The 19,069-nt window shown below is 38.4% G+C and overlaps 2 protein-coding genes across 5 annotated transcripts in view; both read left to right on the forward strand.

The window, feature by feature from the left end:
- LOC128864201 (tyramine beta-hydroxylase) overlaps window positions 1-4,142 on the forward strand; it is a 72,871-nt gene extending 68,729 nt beyond the window's left edge. For 2 of the 3 annotated variants that reach the window (XM_054103756.1, XM_054103758.1), the window contains exon 9: window positions 2,529-4,142. In XM_054103756.1, the coding sequence (XP_053959731.1) occupies window positions 2,529-2,829 (301 nt within the window). In that variant the 3' untranslated portion in view covers window positions 2,830-4,142. The remainder of the gene's footprint in view (window positions 1-2,528) is intronic. The other variant, XR_008454656.1, reaches the window with a different exon arrangement.
- Window positions 4,143-10,137: 5,995 nt separating this feature from the next.
- Window positions 10,138-18,743, forward strand: LOC128862743 (protein shuttle craft). Of its 2 annotated transcripts, none has more exons than XM_054101447.1 (7): window positions 10,138-10,227; window positions 10,370-11,427; window positions 12,077-13,180; window positions 14,052-15,677; window positions 15,745-15,926; window positions 17,382-17,733; window positions 17,848-18,743. In XM_054101447.1, the coding sequence occupies exons 2-7, from the start codon at window positions 10,900-10,902 to the stop codon at window positions 17,947-17,949; spliced, it is 3,894 nt and encodes a 1,297-aa protein (XP_053957422.1). In that variant the 5' UTR covers window positions 10,138-10,227; window positions 10,370-10,899; the 3' UTR covers window positions 17,950-18,743. The 2 variants fall into 2 exon arrangements, with proteins under 2 accessions (XP_053957422.1, XP_053957423.1); XM_054101448.1 differs by having other exon boundaries at window positions 10,165-10,235.
- Window positions 18,744-19,069: the final 326 nt, after the last annotated feature.

Here is a 19,069-nt window from a genome sequence, read left to right on the forward strand (position 1 = left end):
TGAGGCACTGAAAATCCGCGTGCAACCCACGAAGAGCCATTACACCCGCTCAAAGTCATCGGACCTTTTTTCTTCGAAGACGTCGCGGGCTTCCTATAGCTTATATACATATCCAAACTAAAACTACTTAGAAGAATTTCAGAAGCTCTTCTATATAATTCTGCAATGCTCAATCAGTCTTTTGTAAGCTAAGCTAATTGCAAGACCCAAATATCGGATTTATTCTCGTTGGATTTCGCATAATTTGGCAATCACCCAAAAAAGTTCTCGTGTCGATTGTCGTTGTCTCATAAATTTTGAAGAAATTCAGCTGCGGTGGTTCAAGCACGTCTATGACATAACAGGTGACGAATCTTGGATCTATACTTGTCTATGAGCTAGAAACAAAACACCAATCGATTGAAGGGGTGTCCCAAAACGAGCCTAACCCAACAAAAATTGTTCACGGAAGAGGCACCTCAGAGCAAATGGTTGCCGGTTTTTTGGAAAATCTGGTCATGTCTCAACTGTTCCACTAGAGAATGGTTAATGGTTAATAGCCCTCTGTTCCTTTATGGACATAGAGAGAGCCTTCGACAACGCAAATTACAAATCCATGGGAACAGCACTAGAGAAAAGAGGTGCAAACCCTATACTAACACATTGGATAAGCCAAATGCTTAATCAGAGGATTATTAAATCCTCGTTAGGCCAAGTTGAACTTAATGTAACAACAGTAAAGGGATGTCCGCAAGGAGAAGTTTTTTCTCCACTGCTTTGGTCCCTACTAGTTGATGACTTGGTGCAGCACCTAAACAATAAGGGATTTATAACCATTGGTTATGCAAATGACATATCTGTTATAATAAAAGGCAATCATGAAAGGACACTAACAGACTTAATGCAAAATGCCTTGAACGCAACATGGGAATGGTGTAAAAAGGAGGGGCCCAGAATCCACAAATCATTCACTCTCACCAGGGACACCACCATCTTCCAAGCGGAATTATACGCAATAATGGAAGCGGCAAACATCATGCAACGTAGAAACCACAAGAGAGTAAAGATTAGAATATTCTCGGACAGCCAATCAATTCTAAAAGCTTTAGATAGCTATACCTACAACTCAAAAACTCTCTTAGAATGCCACAAGGCACTCAATAACCTGGCATCCAAAAACAATGTCTTCTTAATTTGGGTACCAGGACATGAGGGATATGACGGCAACGAAAAGGCAGACTTTCAAGCCAAAAAAGGGGCAGATGTAAATTTCATTGGTCCTAGTCCCATATTTGGTATAACAAAAACAGCCTAAAAGAACAGCATTGGAACAACGTAGAGGGTCTTAGACACTCCAGAAAGTTCTTAAGTGTCAACGCTAAAAGAGCCAACATGGCCCTCACGTTAAACAAAAAGAGCACTCTCACAGGCGCCCTCACGGGTCACTTCACCTGCAACAAGCACTTACATAAATTAGGCATAACTAACACCAGCACCTGCAGATTTTGCTGCGAAGATGAGGAGTCTATAGAACATCTCATCATCGAATGTCCAGGGTTGACGCATAGAAGGAAAAAGTTTTTAAACAAGTTCAAGCTTATAGATGAAGACCTACAATCACTCCCTCAGAAGGAGCTGGTACAATTCATAAGCATACTAAACAGTCAATAGACAGCATAGGGTGCACAATAGATCAATATGGTCGCAGTGCTAAAGCCTTTACTACCATTAACCAACTTGAAACAGTAAATTCTAAGTGGTACACAATTATTTGTTTGTCAAAAGTTTTCGAAGAATTACAGAAAACCAACCGCCGAAGACGAATCATCCATCACCAAGACGATGCGAGCTCACACCTATGGGGCCACACAAGACAGTTCTTGAACACTCGAAGGATCGAACTAACGCATCATCCACCTTACAGCTCTGTTTTGGTACCTAATGAGTTCTTTTTGTTCCCCAACATCAAAAATATCAAATGCGAGATCAACGTTCGACCAACGCCTGAAAGAGCTTTTGAAGCATTTAAACAGCTCCTTTTGGAGGTTGCGCACCTCTAAGTGGCAAAAGGGATTTCAAAATTCACTTGAATCAGAAGTCTATTTACTTATTATTTTACTGTGTTTTCTCTATTCGGCGCAAAATATAAAAAGTCACCCTAGTATATATGATTAACTCGGTAACCTCGATTCTTCTTCTTCATCTTAATTGGCGCGATAACCGCTTACGCGATTTTGGCCGAGTTTAACAAAACGCGCCAATCGTTTCTTGCTCGTGCTAACCGGCGCCAATTGGACACACCAAGTAAAACCAAGTCCTTCTCCACCTGATCTTTTCAACGCAGAGGAGGCCTTCCTCTTCCTCTGCTACCATCAGCTGGTACCACGAACCACTTTTATGTAAATCAAAGGACAAAATACCCAGGCAAAGCATTGGGTTTAGTAACCCGTAACATTATTAACTTAACTCCACACTTTCAAATGAATATTCACAATATTTCTAATTTTCAATATCTAATAATTGCAAACATTCAATATTTTTTTTAATAGGAAAGAACACCAGCGCGGCATAAAATTAAACGGCGCACGTTCGAAGAATTATCGCAGCATCAAATGGACACAACCGCGGGTGGACCAACTATACACCATGTACATACAGGAACCGCTCAGTATGCAATGCAACAAATCGGATGGTTATCGTTTCGAAGACTTCGATTGGGAGGGAGCAGCAGTGACACCTGTGGAAATCAAAATTCCAATGCATGGTAAATTGTGTCCCAACTATAATCCATTATGGTTAAAGCCACTCGAAAAGGGCGCCTGCGACTTACTTGGCGAATGTATCTACTAAAATGGAGCAAGAAAGTGACGTCGGATGCACAAAAGTGTTTCTTGTAGTTTTAAGCTTTATGCTATCTAGGAAACCCCTGAGTGTACTTCAATCCCTATTGTGTAAGTGAAATTCATGTTTTGTGGAGTGAAATATAGACATCTGAAATCTTTTAACTACACTGAGCAGTACGTCTGCCGCAAAAGCTTTATGGAGTAACTGAAATTCTTAGACTAAATGTATGTAAAAACAAAAACTTGAAGATCGCATGTGTGTAAATGCGGTAGCGGGTATAGAAAATTAGAATTTTTATTTTTCAAAGCAAAGGGAAATTATATTGAATTTATGTGCAGAGTTCTTAAAAAAGAATTTTTCATATAAAAATGCCTTCACAAATTGCTTATGAAAATTTCTAAAGATATTTTTATATGAATATAAGAGATTGATCCTTAACATAAAACGAGGAATGCAATAGAAAACATACGAAAGTAAAAAAAAAATCATCGGCCACATGCAAAACACGCAATGTATTCACATTCGAACACTTCTCTCAAAGATGAGCCTTCTTAAAAAGCCCGAATTGTAGCATTTATTGTTTTTTACAGTGGACAAAACGGCGATTATTTAAATGAAACGCGTTTTTGTAAGCCTAGTTAACCCTTCAGGTGTTATGTCAGAATTGCTGAATTTATGCTGAATCCAATCCAAAAACAAAACAAGAAGAAATAAGAAATTATTTGTAAACACATTCTAGATGTCCGCCCATGGGAACCTTCCGGTTCCTTTCCTATGTTTTCTCATGAGCATTTGTAAGCAAGAGTAAGCATAAATTAAATTTTTTATCATTGGAAAGTGTAAAAGATGACTTGTTGTAAAAATTTGTGCACATTTAGAGTATACATATAGAGAAAGTACATACATATATTTATGTATACAAAACAAAAAAAAAAGAGCAATTAATCAATACTCCGAAAATCATGCGCAAGTAGATCTACACTTTTACGAAATTCAAAGCCTGAGCTAAAATCACATCAAATTGGGACATTAGATGCACATAAAATAAATATTTGTATACCTACTTAATACCAAAAACAAAAACAAAAACTAAGCATATTTTATGTATTGTACTTACAAAATACGTACATATGTATATACATACACATGCACTAGGAACATAAATATTTTAGACGTATATAAGATGTGATAATAATATTGTATACCTAAAAACATAAATGCATAAATATATAAAAAAATAAATATATACATACATACTTAATGTAAAGCAAGAGACAAGCAAATTAATTACGATGTAGAAATAAATGGATCACCATACCAGCAGCAAATTATTGTGTTATTTTTCATTAAAAATTATAGAATTGTACTATAAAAATAATGGGACCAAACTCACCAATTAGTACGAAGTAGAATTTGGAAGAGCAGGGGGATGATAAATCGAAAAAGTGCAACTCATTAAATCATAGTTGAACAGCAAGCCGAGGGTGAGTACCGAAGGAGGCGTCTTCAGAAAACAATTACTTAATTTTACGCGATTTTGACAAGTCTGACGTCAGGTCCCTTAACAGTACAAAACAAATGAACAAAGCAAAGGTAGCAAAAGGTGGAGAAATTTGATGTTAGTGAAAATGGCTTGGCAATATTGTGACTTCTGACATTTAAACTGCACAAACTAATAAATAATAAAACAAAGGTCCGCATACGAGTATTAAGTCGTTAAAACAAAATCTACGGCCAGCCACCGTAGCCGAATGGGTTGGTGCGTGACTACTATTCGGAATTCACAGAGAGAACTTTGGTTCGAATCTCGGTATTACACCAAAATTAAGAAAAACATTTTTCTAATAGCGGTCGCCCCTCGGCAGACAACGTCGAACCTCCGAGTGTATTTCTACCATGAAAAAGCTCCTCATAAAAATATTTGCCATTCGGAGTCGGCTTGAAACTGTAGGTCCCTCCATTTGTGGAACAACATCAAGCCGCCCTCTACAAATAGGAGGAGGAGCTCGGCCAAACACCCAAAGAGGTGTACGCGCCAATTATGTATATATACAGCGGACGCTCGATAACGTGAACGCTCTAAAGCGTGAACACCTCAAAACGTGAACAGACATTTTTGTGCATTGACTACTCTAAAACGTGAACAAACACAAAAAGCTCTATAACATGAACAATAAACGTTACAATCATTTGAATGTAGTTTACATTGATCTCAAGTAATTCTGAAATTGGGGAATACCCTGATTATAAAATAGGCATTTTATTCGTAACTGCATGTAAGGAGTAAAATATTTCCGTCGCAGTTTTGGTTTTGCAAAGAGTGTTTCGTCTTATGTTTTCTGGAGAAAATGAGTTCTAAAAAACCCGTGTGCTTGCCATTAAAACAAAAGGCTAAATTCTCGGCTTTTTAAAGAAAGGCTCATCTGTCACGATTTTAGCAAAGAAATATAATCAACTAACTAAATCAACAATTTGTAACATTAAAGCGAAAAAGCAAGTGATTTTAAAATGTGTAAACAACACGTATTATGGACCTGGACCTGCGTTCTCCAGAGTTGCACAAAGTGGAGAGAGCTCATTATCGTTGGTTTATCCGAATGCGGGATAAAAACTGGCCAGTAAGTGCTCTAATGTTGAAAGAAAAGGTAAAACACTGCATGCAAAATTTAGAGAAAATGAAGCAAATTTCTTCGCTAGTGATGGATGGCTCCAAGGATTCAAGAAGAGGTACGGTATTCGTCTTCTTAAAATATCAGGCGAAAAACCGTCTTCGCAACCTCAGCTAGTGGATCCGTTTAAGGAAAAACTTAAAGCTAAAATGGGTGAATCGGAGTTGTGCAACGATCAGTTATATAATGCTGACGAGTCGGTGCTATTCTGGAGACTTTTGTGAGAGAAAACGTACACGTCAAGTTTGGAAAAGAGTGCCCCAGGGGAAAAGTCCGAGAAGCAGTGAATCACGTTTTAATGCTGTTCAAACGCCACTGGATCCCACAAGCTTAAGCTTTTGGTAATTGGAAAGGCGAAGAATCCACGCTGCTTTAAAAACTTTCAGTGTCCCACCGGCTATAAGAGCTCGAAATCCGCCTGGATGACGTAGGCACGTCAAGTTTGGAGAAGAGTGCCCCAGGGGAAAAGTCCGAGAAGCAGTGAATCACGTTTTAATGCTGTTCAAACGCCACTGGATCCCACAAGCTTAAGCTTTTGGTAATTGGAAAGGCGAAGAATCCACGCTGCTTTAAAAACTTTCAGTATCCCACCGACTATAAGAGCTCGAAATCCGCCTGGATGACGTAGGCTATTTTTAAGCAATGGTTTCTTGAGTCATTTGTTCCACAGGTGAATATTCCTTTTAAGTTTTGTCCGATTTTTAAGGTTAACTGGTTGATTTTTAAGGTTACATCGTTTTTAAAGAAGAAAGCCTTAACAATTAAAGCTCTCCACCTAATCGACAACGCTCGTTCTCACCCAAATGAAGCTGAACTGACAACAGAGAATAGGCAAATTTCGGCAATGTTTATGCCACCAAACGTTACCCCCACGCAATCAACCGATGGATCAAAATGCAATAAAAATCACTAAGCCTTCGAGCTTCAATAGCAGCGACAAAGTCTGATTTACTCGAGTCGTTGAAAAAAATTAACTTAAAAAAAAAAAACACCAGTCTAACGGTTAGACGCGATAGAAGTGAAACCTTCCGTAAAACAAACTGAGAGAGAATAAGACGAAAGCAGCATTAGGAGCAAGATAATTATAGGTTCATTATAATATTGCTATAAAGTTCATATTTTATTTTCTTCATTTTATTATTATTCATCCTCAATGTTTTCAATTTCAACAAATGATACGAGTGGCTTATGATAGCTAAAATATGATACAAATGCTTTGGTTTCGATGTTGTCAACATGTCTTTGAAATACCGCGTCAATGGTTGTTTTTGATCGTGTTGTCGATTCAGTGCGATTGTTACACATTTTTAAATTGAATGTTGTATTGAGAACGTCAATTAAAGGAACCGCTGTGTCCAATGCAAAATTTACGTTAAAATCGCCACTTAAAATCATTGGAACTTTATTGTAATCTTTTCTAAGTATCCGCGATACTTCTGGTGTATACTTTATTAAATTTTCGTGAATGAATTCCGTGATGCCATTTATTGATTTTTTTTTCTGTCGATATTCACGACACTTTTCTGCATTATTTTTCGACATAATTGCGGTAAATATTTAAAAATGAAAATATTTACGAATATAAAAATACACACGCGGTTGCTATTATGAGCGTCCCCAGCAAAACCTGCGTGACCGAAACTCTAACACAATTACATTTTTTTGAATGTTACAAACACATATGCACGCAGGTTTTGCTGGGGCGTGACCGAAACTCTAACACAATTACACATATGCACTCGTATTTGTTTGAAAATCGACTTTTTTTTTGGTTCTCCGTCACCTTTGGAAAATGTGTAAACAGTAAGCAAACTTTATTCATATATTTTTCCTCATTTTTGCATCAGTAAAATTAAACAAACGCCGTAGCCGAATGGGTTGGTGCGTGACTACTATTCAGAATTCACAGAGAGAACGTCAGTTCGAATCTCGGTGAAAACACCAAAATTAAGGAAAACTATTTTTCTAATAGCGCTCACCCCTCAGCAGGCAATGGCAAAACACCGAGTATATTTCTGCATGAAAAAAAGCTCCTCAAATCATAAAATAAAAAAATAAAATAACTGTATAAAAAAAATTTTTTTCTTGTGATTCGAACCAAGGATTTTGGATCGGAAGCTCACATTGCTAGCCGCTCGGCTATCGCGCCATGCTGTCGGCGCTGGCCTAAAAGTTATTTAGTTCTTCGCTACGTGTATATGTAATATTCGTAGCCAAGAGTGTCGCTTTTTTCGTTTCACTTTTTCTCAAATCACTCCCAACGATTCTAAAGAAGTTTTCACTTCAAAAAGCTATAAATCTTTTGGCTGCGGCTTGGTTTCTTGTTGGTGAAGCAACATTAGCTAAGTCCTGGAACAGTTATTTAAATTTTGTGGTAAGCAATGATGATCCCGAAGATAATGTTCCGTTGGCGGTTTTAAAAGAAAATCTCCTTAGTAGTTTAAATACTGAGGTTCGTTCGTGTTCGCAGATATGCTTATTGAAAAAACTGTTTTTTATTAAAAATTTCAGATTGAATTCACGTTACCAGCCATTCATTAATTGAACGAAGATATCGAGGAGGGCAATGCGGATGACGATCATCAACAAGAGGACGAATCCGATGATGGCAGCGTATCAGAGCAACTGGAGAAAATTAAGCCGACTGAAGCAGTTGAAATTTTCAACAAGGCGTTAATATGAGCTGGTCATAAACACGTCGATCAAAATGATATGATAGCACACTCATCGGTTAAGGGAGAAAGCTGTGCTTCAAGTTTTAGAAAAACAGAAGATACAAAAAAAGATGACTGATTTTTTTTAATAAAACCATCGTAAGACTTAATTTTAAATTAATATGTAACGAAAACAAGAATAAAATGTGAATTTAAATGTGAAAAAATTTATTTACTTAGTCTTTTTGGGCATTCCAAAACGTGAACACTTTTGTTAACGTGAACTGCCTTGGTTTGAATTAGTTCACGTTATCGAGCGTGCGGTGTATTTATGACACGTTTAAATCATTTTTGCTACTATTTTTATAATTTTTTTATTTTTGGAACTACAGAATTGTTTTGAAAACGCTTTTGAGGTATTTAATTAGTTTTAAATTTTTATTTAAGAAGTATTTAATTGAAGATATGTGATAAAAATGGCCACTGCTATTTTTCTATTCGCAGGTGTAACTAATCTCAGTGCTTGGCATACTGTTTTTGCAAATAAACGTTAAGAATTTGAAGAAAAAAGAATATGAAATAAAATTTCAATTACTTTTAAAATAAAATATTAGATACATTATTCAATTATGGGCATTATTCTAGAAAACTATACTGGGTGTGCTGTTGCCAAAATGTACACCTACATAAGTATATAAAAGATGTTTTAAAATACACATCTGGGTATATATTACTCGGTTTTCCTTATAAATAAATTTAATTCTTTTAGCGCTCTTATCTTAATATAATTTGAGACCCATGAAATAATAGCCTCCCAACTTTCTACAATAATATTTGACAGGGATTTTGGAGAAATTACAGTGAGGAATTTTAGATCTTCAAAAGTTTGTTCTGTCGCCAAGTATCTCAATGCCGCTGATAATCGCATGTTTGGGGATATTGCTTCTCGCATAACAGTATTCTGTTTTTCTATCATCGACGTAACCATTGACAAAAGCTCTTCAAACGTATCAGGTTTCATTCTCAGAAAATTACGGTATTCCTCTTCACATGACGCCTTCAATTCACTCAATAAATTTTCATGTGTAAACCATTTAGGTTTCTCGTACATAAAATTTTTTTTTTCTTTTTATCTGGTAAAACTGCTGCAGTTACAACAAATCATTCTCCGAAGACAACATATTTACGTGCGCATGCTACAAACACTCAATTCAAATGGCGCATAACATTTTTTGCATGATAACTACGTATAAAGCTACGGCCACACACTCATGCATTTGCTGTCCAGGAGCTTGTATGTGTGTGTCGGGTGCATGACGCTTGCCCGCAACAAAATCTAAAATTTTTGATTTTCATCATGCAAAAGCCGACAACAAGTATGTGTGACACGAAACAAGTACGTGTGTGACCCGACACGCACACATATAAGCTGCTGGACAGCAAGTGCCTGAGTGTGGCGCCGTAGCTTTAGTGAATGTTTTTTTTTTCAATATTACTGCTAATGTCCCATAGACGGCGCTGTTAGCACAGGGTTGCATTAGATTAACGATAAGGTTTCCAATTGATTATTTTGTACCAACCCCAATCGTCAGATAAGTTATTCCAATAATAATTTCACATTTAGAAGGGTAAATTTGTCTGGGTAATCGTTTTTGACGTTTCAATTGTCTGAAAATAATCCATTTTCTTTGCCAAACGAGAAACTGAAAGAAAGCAATGCTTTCGTTTCATTTTTATATGTACGAAAAAGTAAGTAAGTAGTGATTATGGTTCAGATAGAGACAATGACTTCGTGCCAGAGTGATTTCCACCGATAATTCTAATGGCGATTTTTGGCTCCTAAAATAAGTTTTATATACGGTTTAAGCTGAAATTATAGCAATTTTCATATAAAAGTGGTATCGATGTGAGTCGATAATTTTTGTAAATTTCTATTATCTTAGTTGCAACCCTGTGATCGGTGATACACTGATTCCTCATTTTCTTTGGCTGGCATTTTCGAAATCAGTGTTCGAAATCTATTGCGAAACTTCCATTTGCCTGATTTGTGAAATTGTCAGCAGAAGAACATCGGAGATTTGGTAATTACGTGCGTTAATTTCACGGTTTATTTTCATTTAAATATTGAGATTTTAAACTATATAATCTAGTCGATATATTTTGCTAGTGTAGAAAAAACTAATTCTAACAATGGGGTTGTATTTTTTGGTCTCCTAATTGCAGACGACAACCAAGTGTTCGCGTGTGTAACGACGAGTGGATTTTTTAGTTCCTTGGTTTTTAGGGAATATTTTCGCCAGTGAGGGCAGAATTTAAGTAAAAAGTACCTGATACTGAGCACGCAAACGGGTTTAGTGGCCAATTTTGGCCGGAGGGACAACAGTAAAAGCCGCGTGTACTGAGCACACGGATCCAAAGTGGATTCATCTGCAGCAGGGAGGGCATAGATCAGTAATAGCTGTACTAGTATCATAGCATACGCAGCGAAAGAAACTACGCAAAAGAGGAATTAAAAAGCAGCCACAGCCGCAGCCGTGAAAGTGACGAAGCATTAGAAACTTGACAAGACGTTGCGGAGGGGGTTGTAGCGGCGGCCGTAATAGCAAAAGGAAATTGAAAATAAAGTGGTTAATAGCGTCTTGGGCGGAAAGAGCAACAACAACAACATAAAAAGTACAACGATAGTAACGACTCATTGCGACGCTGACAACGTGGTTTTGGTGTTCTTTTTTGTTTTTTTGTTTTATTTGGAAATGTCGGCAGATCCGCAAGCGCCTCTATCACAAATTTGGCAAGGAGTATTTCAAAGTGCACTGGATACTGCAATAGCAGATGAAAGGAATCAGCAGCAACAGCAGCAAACCACTTTTCAAGCCAGTGAGTTTCCTCACAATCCTGGAACAATTATGAATGGGAGTAGAAGCAATAATAGTATTGCTTCAGCTGGCGGGCCCGGAGAGACAGGAAATAATAATTATGTTAATTTTAATCAATTCATCATGCAGCATAATCTATTAGGCAGCAATAATGGTTTTGGTCATAATGGAGCTGACGTTCTAATCAGTAATGGCAATGAAAATGTTGGTGCTGTTGGCGGTAGCACCGGTAACGCAACAAACGCATCTGCCACACAAGTTAACGTCAACGGTGGTGGTGGTGGTATCGCACAAGAGAGTGTTAATAATGATTACTTCAATTTCGTCGACACAATGAGTAATAAAATACAAACTGGATCAGGCAGAGATGATGCACCCGTAGAAAGCAGTCAGCAACCGACAAATGTGAGTAAAATTAGCAAAAATGGCGTTAAAGATTGCACAGATGTGATGTAATTAAAAAAAAAACTGTAAATGCATAGTTTTAAAATAGCCAAATAGGTACAAAATTAGCTAAAATTTTAAAATTTAAATTCTTGTTTTGTTGTTGTAAACATGCAGTTTTCTACCAAACAAAAAAAAGGAATTTGTTAATATTTTTCTTTTGACAGAAACTAATAATTATAAAACAAATAGTAGCAATATGTAAAATTGGCATTAAAATTCACATATTTTTATCATAAGAACGCATATTTTGAAAAAAAGCTCCTGATTATGTGTTCGAAAATAACTACATATAAATAATCTAAGGAATTTGGAGCGTCTTCATTGTAAATAGAATGACGTATGCATTTTATGTTGCTGTAGGTAAACACTTAAGTCCTCGATAGTCAAATTCATTTATAGTGTGACTAATTTAACAATGAAAGCAATCGCCATATCTCACGGTATACTCTAATAAATAAATTCGTGTCAAGGAATTCTTATCTCTGTTGCATTTGAACTTGACATAATGGCAATGGCTTTACAACTCGCATAAACATTTTTACTTCAATCATAATATTGCTGATTTTCTGCTTGCATTCTATTTAAAAAAAACACATGGTTTTTGCAGCTTTTCTCCAATAGTCTATTTTCGCCGTATAACAACAGCAGTAGCCTTTATTCAAACAACGACCTTAGCGGTGGCGGCTACAACGCATATAATAATCCAAATACAAATTTTAATTACTTCGACAACATTTACACGCCTTTCGGTAATACTGGCGGCTATTATATGAACCCGTTCGCCACTGGCTTCGATTTTAATGCATCAAATTTGCAAGCTTCTGCTCCTGAATTTGTGCCACGTTTCAACAATCTCAGTTTGAACGAGGAAAAGTTCGAAAAGTTTACACCAAATAGTCAAGGAGTTGATGAAGCTGCAGGTAGCGTTGGAAAAGAGGATCCAAAGAATTTTAAAACGCCCCCTATCAATGAAGAAAATCACTACGTACTTTGTCAAGAGCAAAATGTACATGAGGCATTTAACGGTGTTGTCGGAGGTGCTTTTGCTACTTCAGGTATTGAAGATTCTGGTCGTGATAACGCTTCGCTGACCTCTACTATAGATAATAATGCAACACTGAATTTAGTAAAAACTGATGTGAGTGCCAATTCTTCAATGCCGGCACAACAGCAACAAAAAATGGGCACAAAAACGGAGCATGGTGCAGATATGCTCGAAAACACCCGCCAAAGTAATGGCACAAATATAATAGCAAACACTAACTTGTTTAATCCACATTCAGCTGCCTCTCCATCCTCATCCGTTGGTGGTGCCGTCTCGCGTTATACTGGCTCCGCAAATAAGCAACACCTCTCCAGCGGTAATGGTTCACGAGGTTCATCATCGAATGGGTTTTCCAGAAATGGCAATGATTACAATAGTTCACCACACAACCACGAACGCAGTGCAGGTGGTGCTGGCAGCGCTAATAAGCACAACAATGATGGTCTAGAGAAGTCGGAAAAACCTTCTGCGCGTGCTGAGCGCGAACGGGAGCGTGATCGAGATGCACGTCGTTATCAAAATGGGCGCCGTTCTGTCGACTATCATCGCAGCAATAAGCGGCGCGATGATTGGAATCGCAATCGTGATCGTATAAATGGTTTTCGCGTGGAAGAGAAATACTCGACGGATAATGGAAAAGATAGTCCACTACCGTCACCGGAAAAGGTAAGAAAAATTTCATTTAGCGTGTAAAATATTTATTTTATATAGAATTAAGTTTTGATAAACAAATAAGCTAGAAGGCATGTGGTAAAACTTTTGAAAAAAAAAAAAAATGTTTAACATATTTCGCCAGTCTTTCTCGCTTCTTCACTGCGAGGAATCTCCAAGTTTACCCCAAATGCCGTTTTCGCAGGCCCACCATCACATATTGCAGGCAACGATCTTCAACTGCTTCCCCAGACTCGCGTAAATTTGGCTCAATTACGATTTGGATATTGCAGTTGGTTAAACGCCTACTTATCCAGAACTGACCCCGACAAACTAAATATATATCCGGCATGTAAAGGCACATTGCACGCTACTAACCACCTATTCACGTGCCCTCAAACCCACTCATCTAACACCCCTCTCCCTCTGAAATAGACGATGACGATCTGCAGGGCCTAGTAAACTGCTGCAACAATAACAATATGAGTCAAAAATAACTGTAAATAAAACCTGTCACAAGGTTTATTTCTGAAAACCTTAGTATTTTTTGCAATATTCTAAGAGAGACAAGTATTGTACAACGGAGACGCCTTATAACATTTCTATATATTGCTTTTAGGCCCCTTTTCTACTCCTGTTGTTGTAGCAGCATAAACATTCCCCGTGCATATACGAGGAATGCTGCTCAAGTGACAGTCCTTGGTCGGATATAAATCCGTGTCATTCGGGTTACGTAGAACCGACTGTCGTGGGAACGTTCTCCTACTCCTCTTCAAGCTTCGCGTAGAATTTACACTGATGCTGTCGTATTCAGTCCATATGTATATATATCCATATACATGCATACGTATAATTTTGGCTTACTTTTACATCCTTTACATTGCAGAAACCTTCGCCAAAAAAAGTCTACCCGGAGAATGAGAAGTTATCGCAACGTGAAAAACTCGTACGCGACATTGAGACACGTCGTTTGGAGTGTTTGGTTTGCGTTGAGCCCATCAAAGCACATCATGGCGTTTGGTCCTGCAACAACTGCTATCACATACTTCATCTACAATGCATCATCAAATGGGCTTCATCATCGAAATCAGATGACGGCTGGCGCTGTCCCGCATGTCAAAATGTCGTAAAGGAGGTGCCACGCGACTATTATTGCTTCTGTGGAAAGGTCAAGAATCCACCATACACTCGTCATGATATCGCACATTCATGTGGTGACACCTGTCGTCGTGTTGAAGGTTGTGTACACGCATGCACCCTACTCTGCCATCCAGGCCCATGCCCCCCATGTCAGGCTTATGTGAAGCGTGAATGCGGCTGTGGCAAGACAACCAAAACAATGCAATGCTGCGTTAAAGAGGCCATTGAGTGCGATTCTATTTGTGGAAAATTATTGAACTGTGAGCTCCACACATGTCCGGCTAAGTGCCACGATGGCAAGTGCTCACCATGCACCGAGAAGGTGGATCAACAGTGCCACTGTGCCAAGCAGGAGCGTCAAGTCGCTTGCACACGCGACTCACATGATAAGCACGCCTACTCTTGCGGCAAGCCGTGCGGCAAAGATTTGGCTTGCGGCAATCACAAGTGCAAGGACTGTTGTCATCCTGGTGAATGTCGCACATGCAAACTAAGTCCCGAAATGGTCACTTCGTGCCCGTGCGGCAAAATGCCTATTGTAACTGGTCAAAGAAAGTCCTGTTTGGATCCTATATTAGTTTGTGAGGGCGTGTGCGGCAAGACACTGCGTTGTGGTAAGCCTGCACATCCTCATCATTGCACTAGCAAATGTCACCTGGGTAACTGCCCACCATGCAACAAACAGACGGCTGTCAAATGTCGTTGCGGTCACATGGACCAACTTATCAAGTGCCGCCAGCTGTCAACGCGCGCCGACGATGCACGCTGCAAGAAGCGCTGCGTTAAAAAACGTTCATGTGGCAAACATAAATGCAACCAGGAATGCTGCATCGATATCGATCACATCTGCCCATTGCCCTGCAACTATACACTATCATGTGGCAAACACAAATGCGACCAACCCTGCCACCGCGGCAACTGTCCGCCCTGTTATCGTTCCTCTTTCGAGGAGCTGTACTGTGAATGTGGCGCCGAAGTCATCTATCCACCAGTGCCGTGTGGCACCAAAAGGCCGGCCTGTAAGCGCCCTTGCTCGCGCACCCATCCCTGTCAACATCCACCCCAGCACAACTGCCACTCGGCGGCCAATTGCCCACCATGCATGATGTTCACCACCAAATGGTGTTTTGGCCAGCACGAGCAGCGCAAAACCATTCCATGCTCACAGGAGAGTTTCAGTTGTGGCTTGGCATGTGGCAAGGCGCTACCGTGTGGGCGCCACAAGTGTATTAAGACATGCCATGAGGGTGTTTGTCAGACAGCGGGCGAGGTGTGCAAGCAGCACTGCACTAAGTCGCGCGCCACTTGCGGCCACAAGTGCATGTCGCCATGCCACGATGGTGATTGCCCAGATACACCGTGCAAGGAAATGGTAAGTGGAGTAAAAATGTTGCGAATGTTACTATTTTTTCTTTTAACTATTTGATGTTTACAAACAGGTTGAAGTTCAATGCGATTGCGGCAATCGTAAACAGATGCGTTTATGTCATGACTTGGCGCGTGAATTTAGTCGCATTGCCACTGCCCAATTGGCTTCTTCGATGGCTGAAATGCAACGTGGCAATTATATGGAACTAAGTGAAATACTCGCTCCCGTTAAAATTAATAAGACAAATAAAACGTAAGTAACTAAAATTATGTAGGTACGTACGCACACAGACTTCTTTAGAATTTAATTCTGCCTTAAAACTTTGCCAGTTTAAATAATTTCTGCATGCCAATCAATTTAAAATCTAGCATTGGCAAGGAAAAAGTGCCACGACTCCGTTAACCTCACATAGTAGACATAAAGTGTAACTAGACAGACTTGAGCTTGCCATACGTTACGCATACTTGCGACTCTAACCGCCTCTGGTGCGATTGTAATCACCTCTAGGAGCGCCTTTTTCGGTTTAATGCCATCGAAACGGCCCGTTTTTTATACCTCCCTTAAGATTACAAGCAAAAGACAATCTGGCTTCTTACAACTGCCAAATCCCTGTATCACAGATGAATCGCTCGCGCTGTGTATAAATGTAAATATACAAGGTGGCACAAAATTAATCACCCTATCGGAAGATTTATACTTTTTTCAAATGGCGTTGTACGTCTATCATATTTGACACTTGTGAACTAGACAGATGTAGTGTAAAAACAGCCCAGCAGCCAGCAATGGAGCGAGTAAAGGTCAAAATAAAGTTTTTTTTTTTTAAGAGAAAAAGTTATGCCAAAAGTGAATTATATGTATATAATTGGCGCTTACACCCTTTATTGGGTGTTTGGCGAGCTCCTCCTCCTATTTGTGGTGTGCGTCTTGATGTTGTTCCACAAATGGAGGAACCTAAGCTGACTCCGCACGGCAGATGGTTTGCTATGAGAAACTTTTTCATGGCAGAAAAACATTCAGAGGTTTTCCATTGTCTGCCGAGGGGCGGCCGCTATTAGAAAAACCTAAATTTAATGATTAATTTTGCGCCACCTGGTATGTATGTATAGTTTGCTGGCTTGAGCAGACGGCTTATCCCTCTATACTCATTTTCATCGTGTGTATATTGATGGAATGACCCGACCAATAACTGTTACTTTAGAAGCCAACTCTACTAATTTATGAGAAAGATTTTAGGTTGTTATAGCAACAGCAAAATACCCTGAAAACGTTCCCACGACATTCGGTTCTACGTAACCGGAACGACCCGGATTTATATTCGGCCAAGGACTGTGACTTCGGCAACATTCCCCGTATATGCACAGGAAATGTTTATGCTGCTACAACAGCAACAACAACCCTGAAAACTATAACTATAGTATGAATTATAAGGAAAGCTACCTGGTCATAAGCTAGTGTTGCATCAAGTGTGCTGAAGCATTAATAAATAACTCGTTTCCACGACAGTCGGTTCTACGTTACCGAAACGACCCGGATTTATATCCGGCCAGGGACTGTCACTCCAGCAGCATTCCCCGTATGTAAGTGTGGGGAATGCTTATGCTGCTACAACAACAACAACATTAATAAATAACAAAAAAATATGACGAGAGATTCAAAATCGACTCTCGACCTTTTTAATTTTTAATTATAACCTTTTTCTTTCCTCAGCTTGGACTGCAATGAAGAATGCCGTTTGCTCGAACGTAATCGCCGTCTGGCTATTGGCCTACAAATACGCAACCCCGATGTGCCGCAAAAACTACAAACCAAATATTCTGATTTTATACGCAATTTCGCCAAACGTGACCCAACCTTGGTCAAATCCATACATGATGCTCTAACCAACTTGGTAAAACTCGCCAAGGAGAGCAAACAAAAATCACGCAGTCACTCATTCCCCACAATGAATAGGGAAAAGAGGCAGCTGGTGCATGAAATGTGCGAAATGTTTGGTGTCGAGTCGGTTGCCTACGATGCAGAGCCAAATCGTAACGTGGTAGCTACAGCCTACAAAGACAGGGTGAGTTTGAAATCAAAAAATTGTATATAGATAATTTGTATTACAAAAAAAAAAAAAAAAAAAAAAAAGAGACAAAACATTGAAATTTTGCTACCACCTTGTTTGTGTTTTCAGTCTTGGTTGCCCGCCACCAGCATTATGGAGGTTATGCAGCGCGAATCCGGTCAGCGTCGTGTGCCGGTGCCTAGCAACAACGCCTGGGGTATCAAAAGATAAAATTTTTTCCTACTAACAAATGAATAGTGAATGCGTATGCAACATGCAAGTGAAACATTGAATAAATCGTTTGAATGTATGCCGTATATTACACTAAACAGAACAAAACAAAAAAGAAAAATTAGAGAAAACTAAAGAAACGAAACATTAATCCAAAAACGTTGAAAAAAAATCAATTCTAAAATTACCACTTATAAATTAAAAAATAATGCATAATAACATAGAAAATGCAAATACCACATTAAAATGAACGAAAATTTACAACAAAAAAATAAAAAAGTAAACAACAAAAATTCAAAATATCGCAAAATTATGCGTTCTCCCTAATTTGCTTGTATTTTTCTTAAATTACTTCTAATTTCTCTGCTATTTGCTGGCTACCACAAACTACATTACTCCTAACTTCCGCACACTTTCACTTTATTATCTTTATTATACCATACTTTTCTTACTTACTTACATCCCTTTCTTTATATCGCTGAGTTTGAATTTGAAAATAAATATTAATTTTATTTACAAGACAATACTACAACATTACAAAATACATACATACATACATACATATATTACATAAAATACGGTGGAAGTAGAATGTGAGCATAATAAAAAAAATAATAATTCTTCAGCGAAATACATACTTGTGAAAGATTTGTACACAAAACAAAAATTAAAAGTAATAAAAGAGTAAATTGTGAATGAATCAGCCGTATGAATCATAAATATATTCCTGAATGTAATGAGAAATCAAATTGAATAAAGTTGTTTATTAATATGTATGAATTGCGAAAATGAAATTGTATATTTTATTGTTGTTGTAAAATGGGTTGGATTTCTTCAATTTGTTGTGTGCCAAGGTGATCAATTCAAGGTGAAATGAATAGAGTAACAACAGCAAAGTTTACTTGTATTTTGTACATTTTTTTGCAACAACAAAAAGAGCTCACTTTAGAATTCAAAAGACTAAATCGCAAGAAAACAAAAAAAAAAACAAATCAGCTGCTCTACTAACAACACCTTGTGTGCGTTGTTTTTGCTGTAGTTCGTTAATCAAAGTCATATAATAGTAGACTCAAAGAATGCAATCAGGCTCTGGACCCACAACATTGGATCAACTTACTTG

The sequence above is a fragment of the Anastrepha ludens genome, chromosome 5 (assembly GCF_028408465.1).
Source record: "Anastrepha ludens isolate Willacy chromosome 5, idAnaLude1.1, whole genome shotgun sequence".
In the NCBI taxonomy this organism is placed as follows: Eukaryota; Metazoa; Arthropoda; class Insecta; order Diptera; family Tephritidae; genus Anastrepha; species Anastrepha ludens.

Coding starts and splice junctions, on each gene's coding strand:
- LOC128862743 (XM_054101447.1), top strand. CDS start 10,900: ATGTCGGCAGATCCGCAAGCGCCTCTATCACAAATTTGGCAAGGAGTA. Junction 11,428..12,076: donor GCAGTCAGCAACCGACAAAT/GTGAGTAAAATT, acceptor TGGTTTTTGCAG/CTTTTCTCCAATAGTCTATT. Junction 15,678..15,744: donor ATACACCGTGCAAGGAAATG/GTAAGTGGAGTA, acceptor GTTTACAAACAG/GTTGAAGTTCAATGCGATTG.